The sequence below is a fragment of the Selaginella moellendorffii genome, unplaced genomic scaffold (assembly GCF_000143415.4).
Source record: "Selaginella moellendorffii unplaced genomic scaffold, v1.0 SELMOscaffold_133, whole genome shotgun sequence".
Classification (NCBI taxonomy): domain Eukaryota; kingdom Viridiplantae; phylum Streptophyta; class Lycopodiopsida; order Selaginellales; family Selaginellaceae; genus Selaginella; species Selaginella moellendorffii.
Window position 1 is genome coordinate 213615 of NW_003314394.1, and position 26491 is coordinate 240105.

General features: G+C 46.7%; 12 protein-coding genes across 14 annotated transcripts; 9 read left to right on the forward strand and 3 right to left on the reverse strand.

The window, feature by feature from the left end:
- Window positions 1-930: 930 nt before the first annotated feature.
- LOC9661528 (diphosphomevalonate decarboxylase MVD2, peroxisomal) lies at window positions 931-2808 on the reverse strand. The gene is made up of 9 exons (XM_002992298.2): window positions 2541-2808; window positions 2241-2439; window positions 2102-2168; window positions 1987-2050; window positions 1847-1927; window positions 1704-1790; window positions 1436-1642; window positions 1259-1380; window positions 931-1190 (listed from the first exon to the last, which is right to left on the reverse strand). The coding sequence occupies exons 1-9, from the start codon at window positions 2754-2756 to the stop codon at window positions 1022-1024; spliced, it is 1212 nt and encodes a 403-aa protein (XP_002992344.1). The 5' UTR covers window positions 2757-2808; the 3' UTR covers window positions 931-1021.
- LOC112343104 lies at window positions 2776-4248 on the forward strand. Its single transcript, XM_024666015.1, has 2 exons — window positions 2776-3918; window positions 3992-4248. The coding sequence occupies exons 1-2, from the start codon at window positions 2863-2865 to the stop codon at window positions 4040-4042; spliced, it is 1107 nt and encodes a 368-aa protein (XP_024521783.1). The 5' UTR covers window positions 2776-2862; the 3' UTR covers window positions 4043-4248.
- Window positions 4249-4438: 190 nt separating this feature from the next.
- On the forward strand, window positions 4439-5587 carry LOC9661529 (GDSL esterase/lipase At3g05180). The gene has a single exon (XM_024666026.1). It carries the CDS (start codon window positions 4439-4441, stop codon window positions 5585-5587), a length of 1149 nt encoding a protein of 382 aa, XP_024521794.1.
- A 347-nt stretch (window positions 5588-5934) lies between these two features.
- LOC9661117 (50S ribosomal protein L15, chloroplastic) lies at window positions 5935-7118 on the forward strand. The gene is made up of 5 exons (XM_002992270.2): window positions 5935-6042; window positions 6114-6267; window positions 6369-6581; window positions 6647-6795; window positions 6842-7118. The coding sequence occupies exons 1-5, from the start codon at window positions 5992-5994 to the stop codon at window positions 7064-7066; spliced, it is 792 nt and encodes a 263-aa protein (XP_002992316.2). The 5' UTR covers window positions 5935-5991; the 3' UTR covers window positions 7067-7118.
- A 28-nt stretch (window positions 7119-7146) lies between these two features.
- LOC9661118 (beta-glucosidase 6) lies at window positions 7147-9092 on the reverse strand. 2 transcript variants are annotated; one of them, XM_024666002.1, is made up of 7 exons: window positions 8939-9092; window positions 8677-8878; window positions 8471-8624; window positions 7835-8421; window positions 7618-7746; window positions 7369-7546; window positions 7147-7282 (listed from the first exon to the last, which is right to left on the reverse strand). In XM_024666002.1, exons 1-7 carry the CDS (start codon window positions 9074-9076, stop codon window positions 7249-7251), a joined length of 1422 nt encoding a protein of 473 aa, XP_024521770.1. In that variant the 5' UTR covers window positions 9077-9092; the 3' UTR covers window positions 7147-7248. The 2 variants fall into 2 exon arrangements, with proteins under 2 accessions (XP_024521770.1, XP_002992345.2); XM_002992299.2 differs by having other exon boundaries at window positions 7147-7546.
- Window positions 9010-11767, forward strand: LOC9661530 (2-(3-amino-3-carboxypropyl)histidine synthase subunit 2). Of its 2 annotated transcripts, XM_024666004.1 has the most exons (13): window positions 9010-9126; window positions 9178-9381; window positions 9444-9547; window positions 9606-9834; window positions 9892-10076; window positions 10138-10243; window positions 10311-10580; window positions 10636-10706; window positions 10758-10825; window positions 10893-11008; window positions 11055-11161; window positions 11219-11352; window positions 11412-11767. In XM_024666004.1, exons 4-13 carry the CDS (start codon window positions 9754-9756, stop codon window positions 11657-11659), a joined length of 1386 nt encoding a protein of 461 aa, XP_024521772.1. In that variant the 5' UTR covers window positions 9010-9126; window positions 9178-9381; window positions 9444-9547; window positions 9606-9753; the 3' UTR covers window positions 11660-11767. The 2 variants fall into 2 exon arrangements, with proteins under 2 accessions (XP_024521772.1, XP_024521771.1); XM_024666003.1 differs by lacking the exon at window positions 9010-9126 and having other exon boundaries at window positions 9160-9381.
- LOC9661119 (mitochondrial adenine nucleotide transporter ADNT1) lies at window positions 11760-13483 on the forward strand. The gene is made up of 8 exons (XM_002992272.2): window positions 11760-12071; window positions 12149-12197; window positions 12249-12412; window positions 12485-12522; window positions 12592-12704; window positions 12771-12884; window positions 12938-13267; window positions 13326-13483. The coding sequence occupies exons 1-8, from the start codon at window positions 11878-11880 to the stop codon at window positions 13407-13409; spliced, it is 1086 nt and encodes a 361-aa protein (XP_002992318.1). The 5' UTR covers window positions 11760-11877; the 3' UTR covers window positions 13410-13483.
- Window positions 13484-13878: 395 nt separating this feature from the next.
- LOC9661120 (leucine-rich repeat protein 1) lies at window positions 13879-15245 on the forward strand. The gene is made up of 7 exons (XM_024666012.1): window positions 13879-14139; window positions 14189-14321; window positions 14389-14460; window positions 14697-14840; window positions 14911-14982; window positions 15034-15105; window positions 15164-15245. The coding sequence occupies exons 1-7, from the start codon at window positions 14052-14054 to the stop codon at window positions 15213-15215; spliced, it is 633 nt and encodes a 210-aa protein (XP_024521780.1). The 5' UTR covers window positions 13879-14051; the 3' UTR covers window positions 15216-15245.
- Window positions 15246-15264: 19 nt separating this feature from the next.
- On the forward strand, window positions 15265-17746 carry LOC9661121 (pentatricopeptide repeat-containing protein At1g11290, chloroplastic). The gene is made up of 4 exons (XM_002992274.2): window positions 15265-15373; window positions 15430-17131; window positions 17178-17488; window positions 17546-17746. The coding sequence occupies exons 1-3, from the start codon at window positions 15280-15282 to the stop codon at window positions 17296-17298; spliced, it is 1917 nt and encodes a 638-aa protein (XP_002992320.2). The 5' UTR covers window positions 15265-15279; the 3' UTR covers window positions 17299-17488; window positions 17546-17746.
- Window positions 17747-17936: 190 nt separating this feature from the next.
- LOC9661122 (leucine-rich repeat protein 1) lies at window positions 17937-19202 on the reverse strand. The gene is made up of 7 exons (XM_002992300.2): window positions 19140-19202; window positions 18938-19070; window positions 18797-18868; window positions 18588-18731; window positions 18466-18537; window positions 18311-18382; window positions 17937-18246 (listed from the first exon to the last, which is right to left on the reverse strand). The coding sequence occupies exons 1-7, from the start codon at window positions 19192-19194 to the stop codon at window positions 18192-18194; spliced, it is 603 nt and encodes a 200-aa protein (XP_002992346.2). The 5' UTR covers window positions 19195-19202; the 3' UTR covers window positions 17937-18191.
- Window positions 19203-19250: 48 nt separating this feature from the next.
- LOC112343102 (GDSL esterase/lipase At4g01130-like) lies at window positions 19251-20910 on the forward strand. The gene is made up of 5 exons (XM_024666005.1): window positions 19251-19741; window positions 19806-20027; window positions 20088-20248; window positions 20302-20569; window positions 20625-20910. Exons 1-5 carry the CDS (start codon window positions 19276-19278, stop codon window positions 20864-20866), a joined length of 1359 nt encoding a protein of 452 aa, XP_024521773.1. The 5' UTR covers window positions 19251-19275; the 3' UTR covers window positions 20867-20910.
- A 1534-nt stretch (window positions 20911-22444) lies between these two features.
- On the forward strand, window positions 22445-24107 carry LOC9661531 (GDSL esterase/lipase At3g48460). Its single transcript, XM_024666010.1, has 5 exons — window positions 22445-22805; window positions 22896-23123; window positions 23181-23344; window positions 23444-23711; window positions 23772-24107. Exons 1-5 carry the CDS (start codon window positions 22529-22531, stop codon window positions 24008-24010), a joined length of 1176 nt encoding a protein of 391 aa, XP_024521778.1. The 5' UTR covers window positions 22445-22528; the 3' UTR covers window positions 24011-24107.
- Window positions 24108-26491: the final 2384 nt, after the last annotated feature.

Here is a 26491-nt window from a genome sequence, read left to right on the forward strand (position 1 = left end):
GCAGGATTGACGAGCCGTTGGACGAGCAGTTGTAGAGCCTGCTCTTCATGGATATTACCGTCCACTGTCAGCTCCAAGCTCTCCAGGGAAGGAACCGATGTCAAAGCCGAACAGAGGCGCTCATTTAGACCATTTTGTGGAAATTTGATGGATAAGTGCCGCCAGGAGCAAGATGGAGCCTGGAGAGCACAAATCAGACCTTCTAACGTAGAATTCTGGTCGACTTCTAGATCCAAGGATGCCAAACTGGTGAGACTTTGCAAGGACATGTCATCACAATAAGATGCTGAGAGGTGTTTCAGCTTCTTTCCTAAACGCTCTAGGATAGCCATCCGGTTCTCATCCAACTCAACCCTTCCAGGGACAGATACCCAAACATCACGATCCAAACCATTCAACTTATCAAGATCCTCAAACTCAAACTCTTTAAACTGGACATCAAACTCCAAGGATGACAAACCAGCAAAGATCCTATCTAGCTGCGCATTAGAAAGCTGCCTAATGGCCATAACTCGGAAACTCTCAATGAAGCAAGTGCATAGCCAAGAAGAACTCTGTATGCTCGCTGCTAAGTACGAGTTGTGAGGAAGAATTAGTCAGTGGGAGGAGCCAGAAAACGTTACCTCTCACATGTAAGAGCCAGCTGGTGGAAACTTTCTTATTAGTATAATAACATCATCAATAATACTAAATGTATCCAATTGCAAGGTACACATCAAACACCGAGGCCTTTCGTAAGCCTCGTGGGTACTCTCCCCACGTTCGGCCTCTAGCCACACATAAACAGCATATAGATAAGCTCAACAAGTTCCATCCGAAGGAACAGGAAGCGTTGACGTGTAACTGCAAATGTAAGAGTACAAGTTTCACGTTTTACAACCTTAGCCAGTAAGAGTGTCCAGATCTCGGCCCAAGTTCCCCAACAAAAGCTTTGGAACCAATCATTCGTGCTCTTTTGTCTTGGATTCTCCATTAGTAACCGCTTTTGAGAAGACTATGGCTAAGTGGTCTTTCCTTGAAATCATTCACACAAGGAAGCGCCATTCCCTGGCCGGGTGCAAATTAGATAAGCAAGCTCTCCATGTCCTTCGTCTCTCTTTGGAGATTCTATAGGGCGCTCCAGGGAACGAATATCTTCCAGTTTATCAATGCCTAAAGCCTCCAAAAGCTCTGTGCTACCAACAACGTAGCTGCAAACCACACAAACAAATGCCTTAGGACTACTAATTGTGAGAAAGAAGAAATCGATCTGTCTTACCTTGATAGATTCATGCCTTCCGGTGGGGGAAACTCGTAGAGCAAACGATGCAGCAATGCTCCTCCAGATTTCTGGGGAACAAAGATTACTGCATTTGGTCCAGCATCAAAAGTGTATGCTGCCTAGCAGTTCTCACACCAATCAACCACGAGTCACGAAGTCGAAATCGAAGTATACCTGAGGACTCCCTTCGGACTTGTTCCAGCGCTCCACGAGTCCAATGATCCTTCTGGAGGTATCGTTCATGTAGAAAATTGGTGGAGAGGTGTCGAGGCAAGTTGCATGGAACTGGTTGCTGTCCGCGCAAGTCAACTTGGCGAAGGAAGAGAAATCGCGTTTGGACAAAGCTTCTTCCATCTCAGTGATTCTCTTTGGCACTACTTCCTGTTTGGGAATATAAACTTACATATGCCAGGACGTCAAAAATCGAGAGAGAAAAAATCACCTTGGCTCGATAATGTAGGAGTGGACTTGTCTGGACAGACTCTTGCATGCCCGATGTACTGCTCACTTCTTTCTGCCGCGAACTCACCTAGAAATAAAAATCACAATAGCTACACTCGAGAACTTTCCAAGCTTCATACTTACCACACAAATCACAATCCGAAGATCATCCCACTCGTGATGCTCTGCAAGCGGAACAGCAATGCTATCTTTTCCATCGGCCCTCTTTACAGCACACCAAAAAGCATGTTAGTATCAAAGTTTTTCAAGGAAAAAACAAGTACCTTTCCCATCTCCCACTTGACAAATCCTCCATGGAGACTGCGGCAGGCGCTACCGGAACCACGCCTGTAGCAGCAAAGGTTTGCTCCAAAACACTCCATTCAGTGAATGCTTTACCGAGCGATCGTTGAAAGCTCCCCTGGAAACGACTCCTTGATCCCCATAAGCTCAGCAACGGTAAACACTGTAGGGAAGAAAACAAAGAGTGTCAGTCAGGATATATCTCACAGAGATTTCTTTTTGCTTTTCTTCTTACCAAGACAAGCAAATCCAGCTGCTGATGAAGCTAATCCAGCAGCGGTAGGAAAGTTGTTTTTAGAAACGATGTGAAGCTTGAGATGTTTCCAATCCTCCTTTGTAATCACGATCCCAGTTTTCTCGTCTTTCACATCGGTGGCTCTATCACGAAGCTCTTTGAGGCAGCTCACGTATCTATGGCTCGACAAAGAAACCTCCTGCGATAACAGAATGAAAGAAAATATGAAAGAATTTCGCGATCGAGAGAAAGAAAAAGGATGTGTCGATCTTGAGCAGCCTGGATCTGAAGGAAGCTCACCTTGTCATTGAGCCATAGCCTATCAGCATCGAAATCCGGGCTCGTAGAGACCGTGGTAGTCGCGGAGAGATCGTTCGGATCCAGCGTGACGCTGATGCTGGAATTCAGCGGGAGGATGAGATCCTCGTCGCGCTTACCCCAGTACTTGATCACCGCGATGTTGCTTGGAGCTCGCGCGGTTCGTGACACGATCCAGGCGCTCCCATCGGTCCCCATTTGCTAGGAATCGATTAGGGTTCTAGCGCATTTCCTTTTCTCTCCTTTACTTCCTTTTCAACGAAATCTAAAACCCTAGCCAAGATCTCTAGGGCAGAGCGGGGAAATGGACGATCCCATAGATCGTGTGGAGATTTCCGGATCCACATTGGCCATGGCGCTGCGCGAGCTGGGATCACACACAGACACCGACGGGCTGCTCTTCGGGCGATTGCACACCAGATCCATCCAGAATTTCCAAGACGATGGTGATTCCCCTGCGGCGCCCAGCCGCCGCGAGGAGCACACGGCGATCATTACCGGCTGCTGCTGCTCAGGTACGCTCATGAGCTTCTACGATGCCGCCGGGGAGCTGGACGATCGGAAGCTGGAGCGCCTTGTCGGGAATCGCCAGAAGTGGGGCGGGGACGCGATCATTGGCTGGCTCCTCGGTCGCAGGAGCTCCTCAATGCGGCCATCGATGCGAGAGGCCGCCGTCACTGCGAACCTCAACGCCAGGAATCCAGCCTCTCCAGCTCCATCGCTCGATCGGGAGAAGAAAATACTAGACAACTCCAACTCCTCCATCGATCTGGGCTTGCCTTACGCTACCTCCAGCAGGAGTAGCAGCATTAGCGACTCTTTCATCGATCGCCAGGAGGAAAAGCTGGGCGATGCTCCAGCATTGTTGCCGTGTTTGTTCCTCCTTCTCACGGAGACCACGGCAGAGAACTCGATCCAGACGCACGAGTACCGGGCATTCCAGTTCCAGCGCCAGACACGGCAGTTCCATCCTCGGCTTTTGGTCGTGAGAAACGTTGGGAGAGCAGGGAGATCATCCGAGCAAGGTGGCTTGTATGGAAGCTTTGTTCCAGTGTCTCCGCTGCCTTGGTTCTCCACGAGCTTTGGGAGCTCTTCCACGAGCGGCGAGGAGGAAGAGGTTGATAGCTGGAGGAGTTCCTCCGGGACTGGTGGAAGGGGGGAGAGATCTTCTTCCTCGCTGCGGCAGCAGCAGCAGCAAGCGCTGCTCGGCATGTACGCCGAGGGATTCAGCATCGACCAGCTCCAAAACGTTTCCAGATGCGGTGGTAGCGTGCAGGAGATCGAGCTCCTCTACTCGAGAATGCTGGCCAAGATGCAAAAGATCGCCTACGAAGTTCGACAAAGCTCCGAGGCTGTCCAGGTACTTCATCCATGCTTTTCTCTCGTTTCTCTTCATGATCAATGCGACTGATGAGTTTTTCGTGCTCTCGCAGGAAAAGATGACGAAGATTGCGAAGCTCAGAGCTTCTCAAGATCATTTGTGACTACCGTCTCTTATATATTTACCCTCTTCGTTTCGTTATTTTTCTCGAGCAGGGTTTTTCAGGCTGCTCGCATGACGAGATTAAATTTGTGTGAAGAAGAAAACAGTCGTTGGTTCACGTAAAAAGGTGGCGACCATTATTTAGGTGTCGAATCTAATTCCAACCCAACTTTTTCTGCTTTGACCACAAAGTCAAGGTGGTAAAAAGAGACGCTGCCACACCTCAAATTGAAAGGGATTTTTCGATCGCTTTGGTAACTCAAAATACATTGATCGTTCGAAAGCTGAGATTAGCGTTCCTGTTTCAGATATTAGCACACTTCACAACTAGTATATAAACTTCGGCCCCCAAACCCAATTCCATCAACTTGACTCACAGCTCAAAAGCGAAAGAGAGATGGCTTCTTCTACTTTCGCTGCTCTGGCAATCTTTGCTGTTTTGTTTGCTGCATTGCTCTCTCACTCCGCTGCAATCCGATCCCCGAAGCAGGACTCATTCTGCCCCACCGCAGTCTTCACCTTTGCAGATTCTCTCAGCGATGGCGGCAACCGCGACATCGAAGCCGGCGGCAAGACTCTCTCCGGCATGTATCCCTACGGCGTCACCTACGGAAGGCCCACCGGACGCTACTCCGATGGTCTCGTCATCCCCGACTTCCTGATCCAGAAGCTCCACCTCGAGAACCTCGGCATCCCCAGCCTCGAGTTCAATGGCACCGAGTTCGTCAGCCTCAACTTCGGATACGCCGGAGCCACGGTGATCAAGGTCGAGAACCAGCCCTTCTCGAGCCCCCACATCTTCTCGGCCCAGGTTGACGACTTCGTGCGTCACCGCGACACGGTCGTGCGCGAATACGGCCGCGAGGATAGCGATCCATGGTACCAGAACGCGCTCTACATGGTCGAGATCGGAGGTGACGATATCAACTTCGGGCTGCCGCTGGGAGGCGGCTACGTGATCAATGTCACCATTCCGGCCGTGATCCAGGGCCTGGCTGATGGAATCCACAACTTGTACACACACGGAGCTCGCCGTGTCTTGCTCTACAACATGCCCCGCGCCGATTGCTCGCCAAACTATCTCCAGTCCTTCCTGCAGTACCCCGAGGGGATGTTCCACTACGACAAGGATGGTTGCATCGTCGAGATTGCCCAGATTATCTCCTACTTCAACGCACAACTCCATGCTTTGGCGACGGACCTCACGGCAAAGTATCCCGATCTCACTGTCTACTACTTCGATTGGTTTGCCGCCAACACCTATGTTTTGGAGAACATGGACGAGTTTGGCTTCACGAACTCGCTCCAGTCGTGCTGCGGCGGCGGCGGCAAGTTTAACTGCAATGGAGATGGGCTTTGCGGGTGCGCTCCATTGAACCAGACCGATGCTGTTTACACGGTGTGTAAGGATCCCAGCAAATACTTCACTTTTGATGGAATTCACTACACGGAGCACTTCTACAACATCATGTCCGACTTTATCATCGCCGGAGACTATATCTCACCCATGGTTAAGCTGGACAAGGGATGCAAGGTCATAGTCTAACTATGGGTGATTTGTCATTTCTTTGCTCACAACCACACAACCACAAACACCTCATATAAAGCAATGTAACCACTAATCACTAATCACTAATCAGTTTTTTTACTTTGGTTATCATTGTGGAGACTATATCTCGCCTATATCTTGTCTATAGCTGGACAAAGGATGCAAGGTCATAGTCTAACGTGATTGTATTGTCATAGTGTGCTAGCACAAGCATCTCACAACCACAAACACCTCATAACTAATCAATTTTCTATACACAACTAGATTGAAAACCCACGTTTTTATTCTCTGGGTTTATATCAACGGCTGGGATCACAGATTTGGACGGCTGAGATGTGATTTTTCAAAAGCGCATATGCTCTTTTATTCTTTAGGTTGGATTTGAAGCTAAGGCTTTGGCTATGGCGACGCCGCCGATGGCGAGCTTGTGTGGCTGCCACGCCTCGATTAGGGTGAGTGAAAATCCCTGTTCCGTTCAGCTGTGGGAGCGCATTTGTGATACCGGTGCTGCATTGTTCTTCAGGATCGAAGTGGCGGCGGACTCTTGCTGCGGTCGAATTTCACACAATCTTTCAGGTTCTCGGCTTCCAGTTCCGTGCCCGCGCAAACACAGAAGAGGAAGCGGTGCATTGTCACGGCCAAGAATGATCCATTCGTCGAGCCACCAGCGGTTCTAGGTGAGCCGAAAGCTTAGCAGTTTATGTTGTTTTCTTAGAACAAGAAACTCTTTGTGCTTGTTTCGACTCTCAAGTTTGTTTGCTACTTTTTTTCCTTCCAGATCGCTTTCGCCTCCACAACCTGGCTCCACAACCCGGATCCAGGCACAAGAACAAACGAAAGGGACGAGGACACTCAGCCGGACAAGGTGGAAGCTGTGGCTTTGGTATGCGAGGACAGAAATCGCGAGCGGGGCCTAAAGTAAGGCCGGGATTCGAAGGAGGCCAAATGCCTCTCTATCGCCGTCTACCAAAGTTGAAAGGAATCGCTGGAGGTAAAGCTTCTTCCATCGATCAGTCTAGTAGTTATTCTCGAGTTTCTACTCCTTCCACCTTACAGGCATGCGTGCTGGTGTTCCAAAGTACGTTGCCGTCAACATAAGAGACATTGCCACGCATTTTAACGATGGCGAGGAAGTGTCACTGGAAACTCTCACGAGCAAACGTATCATCAATCCCTCCGGAAAGGAGAAAAAGCTTCCACTAAAGGTATAGGCATAGACAGTTTCACTACTATACATCGTTGTTTCCACAGGTTTTGGGAGATCTCGGCGATCTCCAGGACTCGAGCATAAAGAAACTGTCGATCAAAGCTAGATCATTCTCAGCGTCCGCCAAAGTGAAGCTCGAGGCAGCCGGATGCACGCTGATCACACTTCCCGGCAGGAAGAAGTGGGTCAGCGCTTCAGTGTCCAAGAACATCAAGCGAGCGGAAGAATACTTTGCGAAGAAAAAAGGCCTTGTAACTTCTGAGACGTAAGATGATGTAAGTTAGCGTGCCAAGGCACGATTTTTACGTATCCTCTCTGTCATGCTTGCGTATCTTTCCTGTTTTAAATATCTTGTAACGACTTTCAACTTTATTTTATAAAACAGATTTTTGGATTGTGTTGCTTTCAATCATGGTGACATTGGTGTTGCAAAATTCACTTGATTGCAGCACTATTTAACATCGCAATCGTGTTGTAGTATTTGCCTGCAAGAAAGCTCTTGAACCACTTAGCCGATTCCTTGGGATACCTCGTCAAGTTGTCATGGCGATCAACGTAGTAGAGACCATACCTCCAAGTAAAACCATTCGTCCATTCCCAGTTATCACAGAGTGACCACACGAAATAGCCTCGGATCGTGCTTCCCTTTCGGATAGCCGTGAGCATCGCGTCGACGTATCCGCTTATGTAGTTGATCCTGGTAAGATCACCCAAGTTGCTCGAGTTCGTCAGGGAATCGTCGCTAATCCCTGAAAATAGCGTGAAACAAACCAGATGTGAGTGTAAGGGATTTTTGTCCCAGCAGGGACGGGCCACTGACCATTTTCGGTGATGAAAACTCGTGGATTCTTGTATCTCACGCGAATGTAGCCCAGCAGCTTTTCAAATCCCCAGGGAACAACGTTGATACCATTCACATGTGGGCCTAGAGAGACTCCATCCTTTTGAGCTGTGAGGCAAAGAAAAGAAAAAAGGTCGCTGGCACGTATCAATCAAACGCGAGGCAAAGAATCATAGAAAGAAAACTACAAACATACCTAGAAGCCGGACATTGTGATCTTTGTAATAGCCCACGAGTGAAACAGGAAAATCCAAGCCCGTGGTCGCGTAGTTTGTAGTGTAGTGATTCACTCCAAGAAAATCGAGAGATCCCTGGACAAGAGCTTTGTCCTCGACGCTGAATCTTGGAAGGCGATCTCCAACCAACCGGCGCATGGAATCCGGATAATCCCCAAAGAAGATCGGATCCAAGATCCATCCCACCTCGAAATCCCTTGCCCGCTGCGCCGCCTCCTCATCGCTCCGGGAGCTCGTCAGCGGCTCATACCAGCTCGCATCGATCGCGATCCCGATCGATCCGCCCTGGTGCTGGAACCTGGAGCGGTAGATCCCCACGGCGGCGGCGTGCGCGAGCAAGAAATTGTGCACGACGAGGTAGGCCTCCGTGGAGGAGTTCCCCGCTGCGCAGCCCCTGGGATACTCCTGAGAGCATCGCCCCGGCGCAAGAAGTCCAAGAATGTAAGCGAAGGTCGCCTGGAGATGGGGCTCGTTGAGCGTGATCCAGTTCTTCACACGGTCGCCAAAGAGAGAGAAGCATAGCTCGGCATATTCCGCGAAGTCCTTCCTGGGAATATTTCGTCAGCTCGAGAGAGCACATCCCGTCAGATTCGTACCTTATGCGCGGGCTCAGCCACGAGCCGTACTCTTCGTCCAGCGCGAGCGGTGTGTCGCTGTGAAGAATCGTCACGAATGGTGTAATCCCTTTCTCGATCAGTCTGTCGATCAGTCGATTGTAGTGGGTCACTCCTTCGGGATTGATCTTGCGATCTGCGAGATGACCGATCAGCTCTGGAACAACAACAGATACTTGAAAGAGTACCGGGGAAAATTCTGCTCCAAGATATCGAGAATCGGTAAGCATCCGTACCGAGATCCACCATGAGGTCGATATCGTCCTCGAATCGGTGGTACTGGTCGATAGCCACATCCCCGGACGTGGAATCGACAATCTTTCCTGGAATTTTCGCGAATTCATCCCAAATGGATGCCTTCCTTCCTCCTGTCGTCGCCGCGCCTTCATACTGTGGAAGCATTGGAGGATTGACACGAGAAATCGCGAGAGGAATTCGAGAGATTTCTACCTGGTAGGACGATGCCGCAGTGCCGAAGTGAAATCCTGGGGGAAAATCTCTCCTGGAGAGCGCCGGGGCAGCGCAGACGCAGTGGAGATTAATCCACATTGTCCCAAATGCAAGCAAAAGAGTGGAGATCTCCATCATGCTGGGTTCCAGTGCCCGTGCCTTTTATGCTTAGGCCAGATAAAACAACGGTAGTCAAAAAGTTTTAACCCTTCCATTTGACCCCTTTTTACCCTTGTTAGGGTTTCGGGGCTGCCATGGAGAAGAAAGAGGAGACGAAGGAGGAGAAGACGCCGACGCCACAGGAGCCGCCAGTTCCTCGCTCCTGCCGTAAGAGATCCAATCCAGATGCATCCTTCATCCAGGACGTGAGGGATCACTTGGACGAGTTCATGAGCGCGTCCATGGAGGATCACAAGAATTGCTTCATGAACACGCTCGGCAAGGTAGAAATCTCTGTGGTCTTCCGATCGTTGGCGAGTAATCCTCCATCGCTCCTTCTCTGCAGATGTTTGGAAAGCCGGCTCCCAAACAGGAGGCCGCGTCGAGCAGCAATCCGCCGATCGAGGGTGTTCTTGCGACCACATCGAAGTAGGTGCTCGCTCTATCAAGGTAAAATTTCCCCGCGTGTCGAGAGATTTCTTGGTGGCAACACTTGGATTTCTTTCAGGGGCAAGAGCAAGAGCAAGGAATGAGAGGAGAAATTTTGCTTGTGAATACACAGCTCGAGGGATAGCGCTATGTTTTAATCAATAAAGAAGCTTTTCTTTCTTCTGTGTGGCTCTACCTAGGGTTTGTAGGGTTTTAGGCGCCTGGCGATGGCGCTCCTGGATCGCTACGAGGTCGCCTCCACTGCGGCTCACATCCAGCAGCACGGATTCTCGCGCGTCGGTCTCCAGGCAAGAATCTAGCGTAGAATTTGTCGAGCAGAGGCATTGATCTTCTCGAAATCTTAGTTTCCGGATAATCTTCTCGCCGACAGCGTCGCCGTGACGAGCGCATTGCAAAGCGCTTGCGGTTCTGGCGTGAGATTCTTTATCATGGCGGACACCACGTTTGGCAGCTGCTGTGTTGACGAGGTCGCGGCCGCTCACGTCAATGCCGATTGCGTCGTGCACTATGGCCCGGCTTGCCTTAGCCCGTAAGTTTGCTTTTATCATAGAAAATTTTCGAAAGTTCTTTGCTTACGTTGTTCTGTGCAGTGTGACCAATCTTCCTGCCTACTTTGTGTTCTTAAGAACTCCTTTGGATATAAATACGTGTGGAGAAGTCGTAGCTGACCTTGTTGCTAAAGACGAACGTCTACTGGTTGGTGTCTCGTTTTCTTAGTTTTTTTCTTTTGTTCTTATCGAGACTGTATCTCTTTTGCTTACAGGTTCTCTATGATCTTGAGTACGCGCACGCGATTCCAGAGCTGCGAGAAACAGTCCGACAGGAAGCTCCAGAGAACTCAGGCCTGACGTTTGCAGAAATTATTGGCAGGGAACTAAATCCTTGCAAGTGTGACGAAGAGCCAATACTCGATACCGATGAACATTCAATAGGTGGCTTGAAATGGAAAGGATCAACGCCGACCAAGATTTTGTGGATTGGAAAGGAAGGCCCGGCATTGACAAACGTGATGCTCACGTACAACTCTGCTGCCGTAAGTTCTTTCTAAGTTCTTTTGCATTCGTGAGGACCTGATGGGCTACTCGCAGACAGTGAGATATGATCCTGCGAGCGGTGAGCAAACTAGCATGTCCAGTCAGAGCTCGACTTTGTGGCGAAGGTATAAAAGCTTTTATTCGCAGTACCTGATTTTTAATATCGAGTTTTCCAGGTACTATTTAATCGAGCGTGCCAAGGATGCAAACATTGTCGGCATAGTTGTGGGAACACTCGGGGTTGGTCGGCGTTTTTCCTTACTAGTTGATTGAAGGATGTTTTTTTCTCTAACACCTGTTCTTTCTCGCAGCCGGCTATAAGCAAGCTATACAGAATGTAAAGCAGATGGTGAAGAGCGCAGGGAAAAAGTCATACACTCTTGCAGTCGGGAAGCCAAATCCTGCAAAGCTTGCAAACTTTCCTGAGGTATGTCGAGCTACCACTCGCAAAAGTTTTACTCTTCTTTGAGTAGTGTGATGTGTTTGTCCTTATAGCATGTCCCCAGACGGCGTTAGTAGATAACAAGGAGTTCTTTGCTCCTCTTCTCACCACATTCGAAGCTCAACTGGCATTTGTGAGGTATGCTCTTGTTTGCGATTAGTTTTCATTCAGCTCTAAGCACGTCGAATTTGACAGGGGCAAACAATGGACTGGCTCGTACTCCCTCGATTTTCGAGACGTCCAGTTGCCCGCTGATCCGCAAGACTCCACCACGGAAGAAGAGCCACGCTTCTCGTTTATAAGCGGTGGCTATGTTTCCTCAAGAACTGGTGAGACAAAGCGTTTTTTACTCTTCTCGCAAGTCAATCTTCACTGACGTCATGCTTAGCGGTTGACAACAAGGACGAGGAAAGCAGCGGCGATCTTGTCGCGGTGGGCAGTGACTCCTCGTCGATTGGAACTCTTTCGACTGTCGGGAAATCACCAGGAACTAGAACCGCGGCGGATTTTTTCGCATCCAGAAGCTTTCAAGGTCTGGAATTGGAAGCCAAGAGCACGAAAGTTTCCAAAGACGGCGATTTGAGAGCAGTGACAGGACGAAAAGGGCGAGCCGCAGTGTACGAAGATGAGCAGTAGGAGTTACACTTTTCCTCGATCTCGGGGAGATCAAATCCCGACCGCTCGTGTGGGGGACGGACGGTCGCGATACTTTTTTATAATGGTATTCCATGGTAGTACACGTGATGGCATTCTCTATCCGGCTTCGGTTAGGGTTTAGGGTTTAGAGCTCCTGCGGCCAAGCCCAGCGCGGATTGGCAGCGGCTTGGCGATTCTTGAGCTCCCAGCGCGCGCGCATGGCCGATCAAGCAGGTAGCAAGAATGCACCCGCCGGTAACGCGGCTTTCTGCGAATCGCCTCAAGTCTACGATAGAGACGCGTCGGCGATCGCCTCGCTGGTCGACAACACGAAGCTGGATGTGAAATCTCCCACGGATGTCTTCCTCTCGATCACCAAGTCGCTGATTGCCGGTGGCGTCGCGGGCGGAGTGTGAGTAATCTCGGGTCTTTTCCCCCTTGCATGCATTGGTGGAGTGATATTTCGTGAAATTTCCATCGCTGATCCAGGTCCCGGACGGCCGTTGCCCCCTTGGAGCGCCTAAAGATTCTTCTCCAGGTACTCTCCATGCACTGGGAGACAATGTGCCACTAACGGTGTGTCGGACAGGTCCAGAATTCCCAGAATGCCCGCTACAAGGGGATGTTTCAGGGGCTGAGGACGATCTGGAACACGGAGGGAGTGAAGGGATTCTTTATCGGGAATGGCGTCAATTGTGCCCGAATCGTCCCCAACTCGGCCGTGAAGTTTCTAAGCTACGAGCATGCGGCCAAGTAAGTTGCGACGCTCGCTTTGTTTCCTTGCCTTTGTTGCCTTGCTCAAGGTTCTTTTCTCTTTTGTCACAGTGCCATCCTCTGGGCGTATCGAAGAGAAACTGGCGATAGTAAGACTTTGTTTTCTCATCAACTGCGATGACGGTTTCTCATGCTGGTTTTTTGGAATTGCATTGTAGGCGAAGCGGAGCTCAATCCCGTTCTACGCCTGGGCGCCGGAGCTTGCGCTGGGATCATTGCAATGTCTGCGACTTACCCGATGGACATGATTCGAGGTCGACTAACCGTGCAGGTCTACCTTCTTTTCTCGTTTGCATGCTGCTAGAACAATTTAATGCTCACGTCGGCGGCTCTACAGACCAAAGGTTCCGAGAGTAGCTACAACGGGATGCTCCACGCGGCAAGGACGATCGTCAGGATGGAAGGATGGCAAGCGCTATACAAAGGATGGCTCCCGTCTGTGATCGGAGTGGTAAGTTTTCTGTTTTCTGTGCGTGTCTACTTTCACTAATGTCTGTTTTCCAGGTGCCTTACGTGGGACTTAACTTCGCCGTCTACGAATCGCTGAAGGACTACATCGTCAAGGAAGAGCCATTCGGACCCGTTCCGGGCTCGGAGCTTGCTGTTCTCACGAAGCTTGGGTGTGGTGCCGTTGCGGGAGCAACTGGCCAAACCGTGGCATATCCTCTGGATGTCATCCGACGGAGAATGCAGATGGGAGGGTGGTACACGACAACGATCAACGGACAGAAGGTGCAAGTGCACTACAATGGCATGCTGGACGCATTTTCTCAGACTGTCAAGAAGGAAGGCTTCACTGCGCTCTACAAAGGCCTGGTTCCCAACTCGGTCAAGGTGGAGTGGCTTGTCTATGTTTTCTCGTATGGCTGGCTACTAACGGTTTCATTCCCAGGTGGTTCCATCCATCGCCTTGGCGTTTGTGACTTACGAGATCATGAAGGACCTGATGACGCTGGAGTACCGTATCACCGACTGAAAGTGCAGCGGCCCTCGTTTTTCCTTTTTTTTTTTGACGAGCGCAGAAATCTGGTTAGCTGCTCCCAACGCGGCACCGGGCTGGTTCCTATCACCCTCTTCCTTTCTTTCGTACATTGTGATCCTTCGGTCGACGAAATTTTCCCATGGCAAAGGTACTTTTTAGTATGCTGATGAAAACGTAGGTGTGAAGCAGTGGGTTCTCGGTGACAAGATACGTCATGGAAAAAGGACAAAGAACGAGAGGATTAGAATGACAGACCGAGATTGGTATTTTTACAATTCCCCATTGCAATAAAGGAACGAATGAAGTGAAAATCGATCGGTGTCAACTCTCGACTCGGTCATGGTATGAGTTTGGTGGGCAAGTAATGACCGCGGCGGTGGGCACGTAAATCAACGCCGGCTTCTTCTCCTGATCCGAAGGTTGGCCTTGGGCCGTGAAGTAAGTCGAGAGGATTGCTCTTTCTTTTCTTTCTTTGTTGTTTGTACATTACTATGACGTCTTTGCTGGATTGATGAGCACAGATAAAGAGAAGTGCACACAGAAACGCTTGTAAGGTGTGGTCCTTTGCGTCCTGCAAACAATATAGTATCTCCGGCGGTGGTGCGGCTTGGCGCTTGAGGGAGAGGGAGAGGAAGGATGAGGCGACGAAGCGTAAGCGCTGTGCGTCTTGTGACACTGGTGGTGGTGGCGCTGCTCTTCGAGAATGGAAAAGCAAATCGGGAAGGTAATAAGCCTGGTTTCTTTCCTATTTTTTCTCAAGGGGAAATATTCAGGTGAAGCTTTAGCAGCTTTCAAAGAAGCGCTCGTCGACCCAAACGGTGTGCTGGATAGTTGGGATCCATCTCTGGTGAATCCGTGTACATGGTTTCGAGTGACTTGCAACAGCGACGATTTCGTGATGCGAATGTGAGTTCAAGCTCATACATGACAAGAAGCTAACTATTATCTCCCTCATTTTGTTTTCCCGTTCCAGAGACTTGGAGAATGCATCGTTGCGAGGGAGACTAGTGCCTCACCTTGCGAGCCTCCGTCATTTGCAATATCTGTAAGTACCTACATTAAAAAGAGGATGGAGCACACTGTAGAGAAATAGATAGAGAATAGAATAGAGGGGCCAGTGGGTCCTTGTCTTTGCAAAAAGAAGAGGAGGATTTGAACCTGCCACTCTAGCTGCCACAGATTTTCAGTCTGTCTGCTTGGCCACTAGGACCTTGCTGCAACTCTTGTTACATAGGAGTCGTCCTTTCGACTTATAGAAGCTGACTTGTTTCACATCTACAGGGAACTTAACAATAATCTCTTAAGCGGTTCCATTCCACGGGAACTTGGGGAGCTTAAGGAACTGATCAGCCTGGACTTGTACGACAACTATCTTACTGGAACCATTCCTGACACTTTGTCTGAGCTCGACTCTCTCAGATTCTTGTGAGTACACTCCCAGTATGTCTCTGTCTGACTCGAGAATTAAATTAAACACTGTGTGTGTCGAGTGCAGAAGATTAAATAGCAATTTGCTTTCGGGATCTATTCCGGAATCGCTCACCTGTTTGTCCAATCTCAAAGTAATGTAAGTGAAGAGTGTGCGGTTGATAGCAAAAATATGACTCTGATATTCCAGAGACTTCTCGGATAATAATCTCAGCGGACGGGTTCCCAATGATGGTCCATTCGCCCGCATGAGCTCCAAGAGGTGCGAAGATGTTCTTTTCATGCTTCAAAGTGAAGTTCGAAATTTTATTTTCTTGCAGTTTTCAAGGAAACTCTGGTCTTTGCGGTCCCAGTGTCGGGAGAAAATGCTGATTTCTATAATTCTCACACAGGTATATATAGCAGTATACATGTTAAGATTACGTATTATGAATGGATGGAACTTGTTGAAAAATTCGTTGAAAAATCCCTGTGCCTTCGTTTTCTTGATTCAAGCATTAGTGCGGGTCATAATTCGAAAAATCTAGCAAGTAAGCAGCTTCATGTTTCTGTGGTTTGTGACTTACATCTGTGTTTTCGTGTACAGAAATGGAAAATCATAGCTTACCGACTAGAGCAGTCGTCTTCTCTGCAAATTCGGGAGCAAACCAGAGGCTCATGTCGAAGCGCAAAAAGAACCCCCTGGATCACCTGGAGGTTGCACTGATTGGAGCAGGCAGTGGAACATATGCCCAGCTTTTGGACGAGTGCGGCCGAGCAAAGTCGGTGCTTCACGGCAAGTTTGTCCACCAGCACATTATCGACAACGGGTACGAGCAGGACACATTCGTGGCTAATCTGGTAATGCAGATGTACATCAAATGTGGCTGCTTCGAGGAGGCACGCCTGGTTTTTAGCAGGATGGTAAAACCGAGCCTTGTCTCATGGACCACTATGCTTTCGGCATATGCCCAGAACGGATATCCGTCGGAGGCACTGAAGCTCGTAAATTACATGGAGCTCAACGGACTGAAGCCGGACAAGGTGACCCTCTTGTGCATACTGGGAGCTTGTTCTTACATCGGAGAGATCTCACGTGCCAGGGAAGTGCATCAGCGCGTAGCTGCCTGTGGATTCGACAGCGAAACTCCTATCGGGAATTCGCTGGTCCACATGTACACGAGATGCGCTAGTCTCCAAGATGCAAGGCTTGTCTTCCAAGGCATGACCAGGAGGAACGTCGTGTCGTGGAACTCAATGGTGGCTGCGTGGGCACAACTAGGCGGTGCTAAGGATGCTCTCGAAGTGTTTGCGCGAATGCTGGAGGAGAATGTGCAACCAGACAAGGTGACTTTCATGAATTTGCTTCAAGCCTTTTCTACTGACGAGGATCTGGCAGCCGCTCGAGATATCCATTCGAAGATTGTGGAGCATGGATTCGAGTCGGACGTGGCCGTGGGAACCGCGGTAATGAGCATGTACGGGAAGTGTAAAAGTTTGGAAGACGCCCGGCTGGTGTTCGAGAGACTACACGGGAAGAACTTGGTTACGTGGAACACCATGATCTCAGTATACGCTCACGGTGATCGTCCAGAGGAGGCACTCTCAATCTACAATGCAATGGGGGAGCAGTACATACAACCGGATCATATCACTTTCACCAGCGTTCTCGCGGCCTGTGGATCGATTGGTGTTCTACAAAACGGGAAAAGGATTCACGGTCACGTCAAGGTGTTTCGGATGGAGGACCACGCTTCTGTGGCAACTGGCCTGGTGAAAATGTACAGCCAGTGCGGAAGTGTGGGAGATGCAAGAGAAGTATTCGAGACAATGAACAGGGACTTGGTGGCATGGAACACGATGATAGCAGGATACGCACAGCACGGCTACACAGAGCAGGCAGTCGAGCTCTTCCACAAAATGGACGTGATTCCAGACGAAGTTACGTTCGTTAGTCTGCTGGACGCTTGCGGCCACGGTGGCCTCGTGACAGATTCGTGGTACTACTTCCGTTCCATGCTCCAGCTGGGAGTATCTCCAACGATACAGCACTTTGGCTGTATGGTCTCGCTTTTGGGAAAAGTGGGGAAGCTGGACCAAGCCGAAAAGCTTATACTGAGCATGAAGGCCTTTCGAGTAGAAGCAAATGCCGTGGTGTGGAAAATGTTTCTGGATGCGTGTAAGACGCACGGAAACATGGAGAAAGGAGCTCGAGCTGCTGCTGAGGTTCTACGCCTGGAGTCAGGCGATTCTTTCCCTTACGTCGTCCTTGCGAACATATGCTCGACAACTGAAGAACCAGAACCACAGTAAGCACGCAAGCACCGTTCTTTCTGATCCAGTTAATCCACGCAGGAACCTGCTGCTCGTGAAAACTGTCATCAGTACGGATGAGGCACACGAATTTGTTTCCAGTTCTGGAAAGCTTCCTAAAGGGCACAGTACACCATCTTTCTTGGTAACTGATCTCGCTTAAAGTATTATTGCGAACCAAACTTTCGAGACCATTCTTCTGACCCACCGAGAAAATTTTCGTGTCGAGAGAGTACGTTGTGCTTTTTATTTTCTAGTGCTCATGCATTTCTTGTGTTCAGGGACGGGCGTGCAGCGTACTGGTATTTGACACGAGATTCTCTTTGACCTGCATCAGAAAATATGATTTACTGGTAAATATCACATTTTAATTGTTTGCTTTTCGTTGTTTCTAAGACATTAGCCTGCAGACTCTTTATTTACGAGTCTCAAAGAATGAAGTGGAACGGCGAAACTCCTAATTATTGTTATAGTGCGCTCTGGGTGGAGACTGTTGGACTGCTTCTAAATCTCCGTCTTTTCCAAGACTGGTACGTACAATACAGAGAAAATTTTGATTTTTGAGAGACTTTTCATCAGGTGTTTAATTCCCTCGAATGCCGTTTATACTAGAATCAAGTGTTTTTTCCTGCTGGCTTGTGTGTAAGTGCTGACCTCAGATAAGTACCATTTTTTCCGGGCTTGAAACGTTTAGCAGGGATGCAGAAGAGAGCCCAAGGTCTGATTCCAGTCATTGTCGTCTGTCTGTGGCTACGACGCTAAAGTTTCGTTTTTGAATTCTTTACAGGTCCCAAAGCGAAGGAATTTTGAACGGTGACTTTGGATTGCATGATCATTGTTGGAGGAAACTTCCAGAACGGAGTCCGAGGATTACAACTCATGGCATCCCCGGAAGATCATTCCCTCTACAACTCTCTGGAAAATCATAATTCTGTGGACGTGAACTATGGTCTCTGTTTTGCTGAGAGCGGTATGCATAAGTCTGCTGCTACGCCTTTGTCATTACCAAGACTGACTTTTCGTGGGTGATTGATTGATGCAGTTTGGACTTGAGGTTCAAGTACAGGGTCTTTTGACTGCGTGTCCACAAAGTCCTGGATTGCCTTCAAAGCTGCAACACGCAGTTAATGTGACAATTAAGCTCCCAGACGACTCGAAAACTACATCTACCTTACCTCTTTTGGCCGAATTTCTGAAACGAGCCTCCCCGAGGAACAGTCCCTGTGAAGCTGTTATGAGAGAGATCGCTGCAGAACAAAAAACATACAGGGAAGAAATGTAAGTTCTTTTGGAGCTTTCCGCTGGCAGAACTGTTCAAACTATAGCTTACAGGACTTTCAGGTTCGGCAACGTCGTAAGCTCTTGTGGGATTTGACCGGATAATTGGTTGTCGTTGAGCCGGCTGTAGTGAGAATTATCGTAAGAGGAACGACGTTTCGACAAATCACTCACAGGAAAACAAGACTTCGCATGTTACCGATCGATTTCGGGATTGATCCGGACAGGTGGTTGTATTGCAAGTCGAGGCTGACCAGGGACTTCAAGTTTCCAAACTCCGGAGGGATGGATCCAGTAAGGCTGTTGTTGAAAAGCTCCCTGCTCATCGACCAATCGATCCACAAGAAAGGTAAGCTACATAAACTTTCCAGTGCGACACTTACAAATGCTCCAAGTTTTTCAGATTGGCGAGCTCGGGAACCAGCCTCCCGGACAGATCTCCTCGTGCCAAGTCCCTGCAAGGAAGAACACGATCCGATCATCAAAACGTCCAGGTTGCTTTCCAATCTTCTCTCCCTGCTTACACTCTAGTGACAAGGTCGTCTTGGTTGCAGGTAACATAGAGCCAGGTGCAAGGATTGAGCAATGTCGGATCCCAGGTCTCGAGCATCCCAGTGGGATCGCTCACCGCCTGCTTGAACGCGTTGAGCGAGTCTCCTGCCAAGAAGAACGAACAATGCCCGGTAAGAGACGCCAAGAGGGAAGCTCTCTTCTTCTCCTTCTTACCTTCCAAACTGGCCAGGACGAGATCGAACAGGAGAAACAAGCCCAGGAGCTTCATCCTCTCCTCTCCGAGCTCCAAATCTTCGCTCCAAACTCTTTCCTCTCTCCTTTTGGCCAGTCCACAAACGTTTAAAACTATATGGACCGTCGCGAGCCTTGTTTACAGGAATGTGGCCTTTCAGTGGATCACAGCACTACTAGTCTTCGGTCAGAGTTGACTGAGTTAGTCAACCAAGTCCAGTGTTCGAATCGCTGGTCTCTATCTTATTTAGCGCGATTTTCATACAAGACGACAAAAGAATCTATAAAGCGAATATCTTTGCATAGTTCTTGGCCAATGGCTATGGTTATAGTGTCTGTTATCGCAGCGTTGATCTCTCTCGAATTCACGGACGCTGGATCATCATCGTCCTGGGAACTGGGAGGATTCACGGAAAAAATCCCTGCCATCTTCCAGTTTGGGGACTCCCTCTCCGATACTGGAAACTCTCTCATCGCATTTCCACAAGCTTACAAGCGTCTCAACACATCGCCCTATGGCGAGACCTTCTTCCATGGCCCCTCGGGGAGGGAGTGTGATGGACGCCTCATTGTCGATTTCTTGGGTGAGAATGGTGGCCTCTTTCTCTCTTTTGGATCATCTCTTCTTGTTCTTTGTGTGTGATTAAGCTTCCAGCTATGGATTGCCGCTGCTGGAACCCTACTTGCGTCGATTCAAGGGGCAGGATTGGCGGCATGGGGTGAGCTTCGCGGCATGCGGCGCCTCCGCGCTAGGCCGCTCCTTCTTCCACGATCACAACATCTCGATCGGGGCGACATTCCAGCTCGATATCCAGCTCCAGTGGTTCCGGGAATTCAAGAATGTCTCGGCGATGCGCTCCTCGAATCGAGGTAACCGTCGATTAGATCAGAGGATACAATCAAGAATTTCGTGAGATAATTGCAATCCAGGTCGAAGAACGCACCCCTCTGCGGATGATTTCTCCCAGGCGCTCTACATCGTCGGCGAGATTGGTGGTAACGACTATGGAGACATGATGAGCACTATGGATTACTCTCAAATGCTCCAATTCGTACCGATGGTCGTCCAAACCATCCGGGATTTCATCCAGGCAAGGATGAACTTTCCCAATCCTTTCGTTTCTTTGTTTGATCAATGTCACAGGATCTCTACAATTTGGGGGCGCGCAAGTTCCTGGTGATCAACATTCCACGCCAGGGATGCAATCCCTCCGTCATCCTCTCGCGCCGCCCAAGCGATCGACTGGACGATTTTGGCTGCGTCGCGGATTTTAATGCGCTCAATTCTCATCACAATTCGCTGCTCCGGATCGCAGTGGACAATCTCCGGGAACGCCTTGCGGGAGCATCGATCGCGCTCGCGGATTTCTATGGCGTAACTGGAGACGTCCTGCGAAATCCCCAAGAATATGGTAAAAAGCAACTCTTTTTTACTGCACCATGAAGGTAAAAATTGGTCTCGCGCAGGGTTTACTGAGACGAGTAAACCGTGCTGTGGCTCGCCATGGCAAAACTGGATCGTCGATTGCGTGGACGGACTGATGATCAACGGTGCGCTGACCATGGGTCAGACATGTGCTGACCCGTCAACGCATCTGTATTGGAATGGATTGCACTTCACGGAACACCTCTACCAGGTTGCGGCTAACGCATTTCTCAAGGGACAATACATAAGTGTATCCAAAATGGGGGATAATGTTAAATTGTGATGAAAGATATTTTTTAAATCAATTTGATAAAGGCTTGCCATCTACCGCTCCTGAGATAAAAATCAAACATTTCAATCAACAAATTCAGTTCTATACAAGACTTTTGAGATGGCAATAAAGCTAGGAGGGGAGAGATAGGTGTCATCTATCTATCTATCTATTTATATGTTGTTTACAGTCTTGTAGTGCTCATAGAGAAGCATAAGACTTTATGAATGCAATGCAATTGAAAAACTTTAAAATTGGTGGTGGATGTTTTCTGGATTAAATAATCATTCATGTTTACATCCCTAATAACCATAAAAATGACCAGATTCAAGTATGCCATCTATTATTTTATCTTTAAGATCGTCATAGGCTTTACTAAGATATTTAAACGAGGGAGCCTAGAACCTGTTATTTCTAATTCATGGACAATAGTTTTAAAATCTTTTGGCCTCATACTTCATGCCGGGTGCCATGAGACCTTGTAAACAGTATATGAATGAAAGATTCAATTCCAAAACATTGTTTAAATACAAGATTAGTAAGAAATAATCAATTCATTATTAGTGGAAGGTTTTATTATGATTATTAAACTTTGATCCGATGTGTCAGCCATTCCCAGCTAGGATCCCATGCCACATCAGCCTTGTAATTCAAAATTCAACTTTGTAAATATATGACATCATCCCAAGTACGAAGAGTCAATCATCGATAATAAACATGGAAGAGCACACGGTTTGTTAGGGCAGTGGTCTTCTAATAACAAGCTAAACAGATTTAACTAGTGAGAATGATTTGCACCTTGGGTGAGAAAGGTGATTGGTGGAGTTCCTTGTAAAGAGAATCCAATGAGCAACATTGTGAGATTAAGGGCTTGAAGAAAGCAATATGACCACAAAGAGTAACGAGAATTGTTTTAAGAAAAAATAAAATTCTACAGTGTTACATAAACATGGATATTGATGTGATCAAACCTGGCTAGGAGTCTCAGTTCCTAGTGCAGAGCTGGATTTAGATCCATGAATAGGTTCTTGTTTGGTACTGAGAAAACATTTTATGGTTTTTCTTTAAATGATACCATCCTTAGATGGAGTTTTTTGCCATGTATTCACATATTTGTCTAGAACTTCCAAAGGTGGAGATTGGTCCTCAGGCATTTTAATGTGTCCCCTGGAAAGTTAGTGGATTTCTTCTATTGTATGTTTGCTAAGATCTGGACCTTATGAACTTGCATCTTGGCACCCACATTGTTTCATGCTGCTTATTGGGCTTCATCGTATTACCCATGTTAGGTAATATCTGGTCCATGAAGATTACAGCATGGAGCAGCAAATAGATCGTGATTCCTACATACGACATGAAAGTACAGCACAACAATGTCAAATAGCTCGTTGTAAACACGTTGATTGATTGACTGCATTCCTAATGGATGTACAAGGACTTGCGTACTGGACCTTATCCTAGCCAATGAGAGCTTGACCAGTAGATAGATAAAAAGCTAAAGTTCACAATGTACTAAATGGTAAAAATACTTTAGAGTATTTAAACAAATTCAGTTTGGATAAATTCTAAGCTATGCCCATATTGGTGGTTTCTTGTTGGCTGTTTTAAAGAAGCAAGAGTCTAAAGATTGGTCCTCATTCCTTCCAAGGATATATTCCTTCCAGTCTGACGCCAATGCGATCAATGGGATCAATGGTAGCAGCAGCTCTTTTCCTCGTTTTCTTTCTCAAATTTGCAGCAGCTGGAGCCGCGCGCTCTCCCTGGGCGCTGGGAGGCATCAAACAAGTCCCAACGATCTTCCAGTTTGGAGATTCCCTCTCCGACGCTGGCAACTCCCTCATCGCATTCCCACATACTTACAAGCGCCTCAACACGTCGCCCTATGGCGAGACCTTCTTCCATCATCCCGCGGGGAGAGAGAGTGACGGGCGCCTCATTGTCGATTTCTTGGGTGAGAGCTCGAATCTATTTTATCCTGGGAACAGTGTCTCGATTTTCTTTGCCGCGATCTTTGTCTGATTCTTTGATTCTTGGGTTATAGCTGAAGGCTATGGATTGCCGCTGCTAGATCCATACTTGCTGCTGTCCAAGGGGAGGAATTGGCGCCATGGCGTGAATTTTGCGGCGGGAGGAGCCTCGGCGCTTCCCCTTCGATTCTATGACCAACACAACATATCGCTCGCGGGATCACGGCACACATTCCCGCTCGATATCCAGCTCCGGTGGTTCCAGGATTTCCAGAATGTGTCAATGCTGCGCTCGAATCAAGGTACTCGATCGATCAATCCATTTCGCAAGCGAGAAATTTCACTCTTTTTCACTCCAGGGAGAAGAACACACCCTTCTCTGCATGATTTCTCCCAGGCCCTGTACATCGTGGGCGAGATCGGTGGAAACGACTATGGATTCATGAAGAAGAGTGGCCTGGATTACCCCCAAATGATGGAATTCGTCCCGTTCGTCGTGCAGGCCATCCGGGATCTCATCCAGGCAAGGATGAACTTTCCCAATCCTCTGCTTTTGTCAGTTTACTCTCGCGCATTGATGGATCTCTCGATCTCACACTAAATTTCTCCACATGGTGGGCAGAATCTCTACAACTTGGGCGCGCGCAAGTTCCTGGTGACCAACATCCCGCGCCAGGGATGCAATCCCAGCTTCCTCGTCTCGCGCCGTCCCAGCGATCGCTTGGACGAGCTCGGCTGCATCGCGGATTTCAACGCGCTCAATGCCCACCACAATTCGCTGCTCCGAGAGGCAGTGGACGATCTCCGCGTCAGCCTAGCCGGAGCGTCGATCGCGCACGCGGATTTCTACAGCGCGATTGAACCGATCTTGCGAAATCCTCAATCATACGGTAAATTTCCATCTCTGTTTCTACCTTTATCACCTGGTTAAACCGAGAGTTTACACGCAGGATTTACCGAACCTCGTACGGTATGCTGTGGTACGCCCTGGCTAACGCAGGTCGTTGATTGCGTGGACGGTGGGATGATCAACGGCATCCTGACGAAGGGCCAGACGTGCGCCGACCCGTCAGTTCACATATACTGGAATGGAGTTCACTTCACGGAACACTTATATAATATTGTCGCAAACGCCTTTCTCACGGGACAATATGTTGATTTAGTCGCAAACCCAAAGCTTGACCAGTAGATAGATAGATACAAAGCCAAGAGATTAAAGAAACTTGCGGGATCTATACTGCTGGGAAGTTCTTTCGAAAACCAAACACGTCATTGGACTCACGGAAGTGAAGATCTGGAGAATGTATGGCACACAGGACTATAGGGTTTGTCTCCATTATGCTAAAACTCATTTTAAAAAATAGAATAGTGGAAAAACAATTTAACAAATGATATTTAATTTTAAGAACACAATATGGAATCTGCTAAAATTTCAAAGTATATTCATTACTATCATAAATTTGCTCCATCTTTTATAAATAATTGTCAGGAACTTTTCATCATTATTATCAATTTCAACTATTACAAATTAATCAAGAGCTTCATACCAATGGGAATATGCTAATGAAATTTTTTATTATTTTGAATTGGAGAATTAAATATACTAATTTAAAAGGTTAAGAAGTATTATTATATACAAATAAATAGCTTTAAATAGTTGAGTCTACAAGATAGTGTAATATAGACATTACAAGTATTAATACTATAATAGTGCATTTATTTTTAATAATGTTTATATTTTATTGATGTGAAATTTCAAAATTTTTGAGCAACATAATTTCTATAAAATTATTTCTATTTTTAGTAACAGAAAAATGTGTATATATTCATATTAAATTATTAGCTATTTAGCTATATATAAATCTACTAAAGTTAATATTTTAACAACTATACATACTAATAACAAATAAACTAAAAATTTTGATTATTGAGTATGCAAATATTTATTTACCTTTTACATGTATACAATATTATAGTCATTATTTAGAGTTAAAATATAGTATTCTATTGTAATGATACTTCACTTATAAAAATAAATTTTTTATAATTTAATATATATATATATATATATATATATATATATATATATATATATATATCAATGTCTTATATTTTCAAAAAAATCAATAATATAGAACTCAATAAATTAAAAATATTTTTTATTATTTATTTTAAAAAGTAGATATAAATTTTATTAATTTTATTGTAAGAAAAGCTTACATAATCTTGGTTAACTTTTTAGTGATATTTATTTTTGTTCAAAAGATTTATCTTTTTTCACAATGAAATTTAATATATTAATCTAAATAATATTAAAAAATATATATTATTTAGTGGTTAACTTCATTATCAAACCTTATTTGTGTTATTCTTTCATTTTTATTTTTCTAAATTTAAAAAAAAATTATAGAAATTTTCAATTCAATACTTTTAGAAAATCACACATTTTTCAATGGATAATTCAAATGTACAATTGTACGATTACATTGTTAATTTTGTAAGAAAATTTTCCTATATTATAAGTGTTACTTTTACTGAAACATTTGCTTAAAAATCAAGAATTTTTTTCCAATATAAAATTTATGTTTTTTCAATTAAGGATGATTTCTCATTAGATATATACTTTTGATTTATATTTATTTTCTTTTAAATTATATAGCAACTGGATAGTTGTATGCTAAAGTAGTATAAAAAAGTGGTAATAAGTGATTAAAATTTTAAAATTGTATTAAAATCAACTAATTTTTGGCAAAAAATTCAAATTCTACAACTATTTTGTTCTGAAAATAGATGTGAATATAATAAATTAGTTCATAAAGAAATTTTTATAAAAAGTTATTACATATTTTCATGGTAATTTCAGCTACTTTTTTTAATCACTTTGATGTACTAATAATCCAAAAAACAATTGAAAACGATTCACTGCCAAAAAGAATATGCTAGACTAATTAAAGCTTGGTCAGTTTTCCGTTGGCTGTTTTAACAAAGCCGCTAGTCACAGAATATTCATTGCTCACATTCTCCCTGGCTCCACATACTTACAAGCGCCTCTATGGCGAGACCTTCTTCCATCATCCCGCAGGGAGAGACAGGACGCCATGATCTTTTTGTCTCATTCTTCTTTGATTCTAGGGTCATAGCGGAGGGCTATGGATTGCCGCTGCTAGATCCATTCTTGCTGCTGTCCAAGTCCAAGGAGCGGAATTTCATCCAAGCAAGGATGACTTCGTGTCAATTCTCGCTTTTGTTTATTTTCGTGTGATTGATTGATCGATCTCACCCACACATGGTGCAACTTGGGCGCTTAAAATCCTGGTGATTAACATCCCTAGCCAGGGATGCAATCCCAGTGGCCACCATAATTCGCTATGGCAGTGGACGATCTCCGCGACAGCCTGGCCGGAGCATCGATCGCATACAGGGATTTCTACAGCGCGATTTACCCGATCTTGCGAAATCTAACCTTCAACCTGGTTAAGAACGCAACGTTACCCCCTGGCGAACACAGGTTGTTGATTGCGTGGACGGTGATGATCAACGGCATCATGACGAAGGGCCACACTTCACGGAACACTTCTATCATATTGTCGCAAACGTCTTTCTCACGGGACAATATGTTGATCTAGTCGCAGACCCAAAGCTTGACCAGTAGGTAGATAGAAATCACCCT

Bases quoted from the DNA above. Each gene is read 5' to 3' on its own strand.
- LOC9661122 (XM_002992300.2), bottom strand. From the start codon at position 19,194: ATGAAGCTCCTGGGCTTGTTTCTCCTGTTCGATCTCGTCCTGGCCAGT. The intron at 19,071-19,139 runs GTAAGAAGGAGA...TCTTCTTGGCAG, and splicing joins CGTCCTGGCCAGTTTGGAAG to GAGACTCGCTCAACGCGTTC. The intron at 18,247-18,310 runs GTAAGGTAGATG...TGCGTGTTGCAG, and splicing joins CAGAAATTCGGCCAAAAGAG to CTTTGAAGGCAATCCAGGAC.
- LOC112343102 (XM_024666005.1), top strand. From the start codon at position 19,276: ATGGACCGTCGCGAGCCTTGTTTACAGGAATGTGGCCTTTCAGTGGAT. The intron at 20,028-20,087 runs GTAACCGTCGAT...ATTGCAATCCAG, and splicing joins GATGCGCTCCTCGAATCGAG to GTCGAAGAACGCACCCCTCT. The intron at 20,249-20,301 runs GCAAGGATGAAC...TCAATGTCACAG, and splicing joins CCATCCGGGATTTCATCCAG to GATCTCTACAATTTGGGGGC.
- LOC9661530 (XM_024666004.1), top strand. From the start codon at position 9,754: ATGGCGCTCCTGGATCGCTACGAGGTCGCCTCCACTGCGGCTCACATC. The intron at 10,077-10,137 runs GTAAGTTTGCTT...TGTTCTGTGCAG, and splicing joins GGCCCGGCTTGCCTTAGCCC to TGTGACCAATCTTCCTGCCT. The intron at 10,707-10,757 runs GTATAAAAGCTT...CGAGTTTTCCAG, and splicing joins AGCTCGACTTTGTGGCGAAG to GTACTATTTAATCGAGCGTG.
- LOC9661120 (XM_024666012.1), top strand. From the start codon at position 14,052: ATGAGGCGACGAAGCGTAAGCGCTGTGCGTCTTGTGACACTGGTGGTG. The intron at 14,841-14,910 runs GTGAGTACACTC...TGTCGAGTGCAG, and splicing joins CTCGACTCTCTCAGATTCTT to AAGATTAAATAGCAATTTGC. The intron at 14,983-15,033 runs GTAAGTGAAGAG...CTGATATTCCAG, and splicing joins TTGTCCAATCTCAAAGTAAT to AGACTTCTCGGATAATAATC.
- LOC9661117 (XM_002992270.2), top strand. From the start codon at position 5,992: ATGGCGACGCCGCCGATGGCGAGCTTGTGTGGCTGCCACGCCTCGATT. The intron at 6,582-6,646 runs GTAAAGCTTCTT...TCCACCTTACAG, and splicing joins GTTGAAAGGAATCGCTGGAG to GCATGCGTGCTGGTGTTCCA. The intron at 6,796-6,841 runs GTATAGGCATAG...TTGTTTCCACAG, and splicing joins AGAAAAAGCTTCCACTAAAG to GTTTTGGGAGATCTCGGCGA.
- LOC9661118 (XM_002992299.2), bottom strand. From the start codon at position 9,076: ATGATGGAGATCTCCACTCTTTTGCTTGCATTTGGGACAATGTGGATT. The intron at 8,879-8,938 runs GTAGAAATCTCT...ATGCTTCCACAG, and splicing joins CTGCGGCATCGTCCTACCAG to TATGAAGGCGCGGCGACGAC. The intron at 7,547-7,617 runs GTCAGTGGCCCG...CGCTATTTTCAG, and splicing joins AGTTTTCATCACCGAAAATG to GGATTAGCGACGATTCCCTG.
- LOC9661121 (XM_002992274.2), top strand. From the start codon at position 15,280: ATGGAACTTGTTGAAAAATTCGTTGAAAAATCCCTGTGCCTTCGTTTT. The intron at 15,374-15,429 runs GTAAGCAGCTTC...TTTCGTGTACAG, and splicing joins TAATTCGAAAAATCTAGCAA to AAATGGAAAATCATAGCTTA. The intron at 17,132-17,177 runs GTAAGCACGCAA...TAATCCACGCAG, and splicing joins ACTGAAGAACCAGAACCACA to GAACCTGCTGCTCGTGAAAA.
- LOC9661119 (XM_002992272.2), top strand. From the start codon at position 11,878: ATGGCCGATCAAGCAGGTAGCAAGAATGCACCCGCCGGTAACGCGGCT. The intron at 12,198-12,248 runs GTACTCTCCATG...TGTGTCGGACAG, and splicing joins GCCTAAAGATTCTTCTCCAG to GTCCAGAATTCCCAGAATGC. The intron at 12,523-12,591 runs GTAAGACTTTGT...ATTGCATTGTAG, and splicing joins TCGAAGAGAAACTGGCGATA to GCGAAGCGGAGCTCAATCCC.
- LOC112343104 (XM_024666015.1), top strand. From the start codon at position 2,863: ATGGACGATCCCATAGATCGTGTGGAGATTTCCGGATCCACATTGGCC. The intron at 3,919-3,991 runs GTACTTCATCCA...GTGCTCTCGCAG, and splicing joins AAAGCTCCGAGGCTGTCCAG to GAAAAGATGACGAAGATTGC.
- LOC9661529 (XM_024666026.1), top strand. From the start codon at position 4,439: ATGGCTTCTTCTACTTTCGCTGCTCTGGCAATCTTTGCTGTTTTGTTT.
- LOC9661528 (XM_002992298.2), bottom strand. From the start codon at position 2,756: ATGGGGACCGATGGGAGCGCCTGGATCGTGTCACGAACCGCGCGAGCT. The intron at 2,169-2,240 runs GTAAGAAGAAAA...TCTTCCCTACAG, and splicing joins AGCTGGATTTGCTTGTCTTG to TGTTTACCGTTGCTGAGCTT. The intron at 1,381-1,435 runs GTATACTTCGAT...GAGAACTGCTAG, and splicing joins AGTCCGAAGGGAGTCCTCAG to GCAGCATACACTTTTGATGC.
- LOC9661531 (XM_024666010.1), top strand. From the start codon at position 22,529: ATGCGATCAATGGGATCAATGGTAGCAGCAGCTCTTTTCCTCGTTTTC. The intron at 22,806-22,895 runs GTGAGAGCTCGA...CTTGGGTTATAG, and splicing joins CCTCATTGTCGATTTCTTGG to CTGAAGGCTATGGATTGCCG. The intron at 23,124-23,180 runs GTACTCGATCGA...TTTTCACTCCAG, and splicing joins AATGCTGCGCTCGAATCAAG to GGAGAAGAACACACCCTTCT.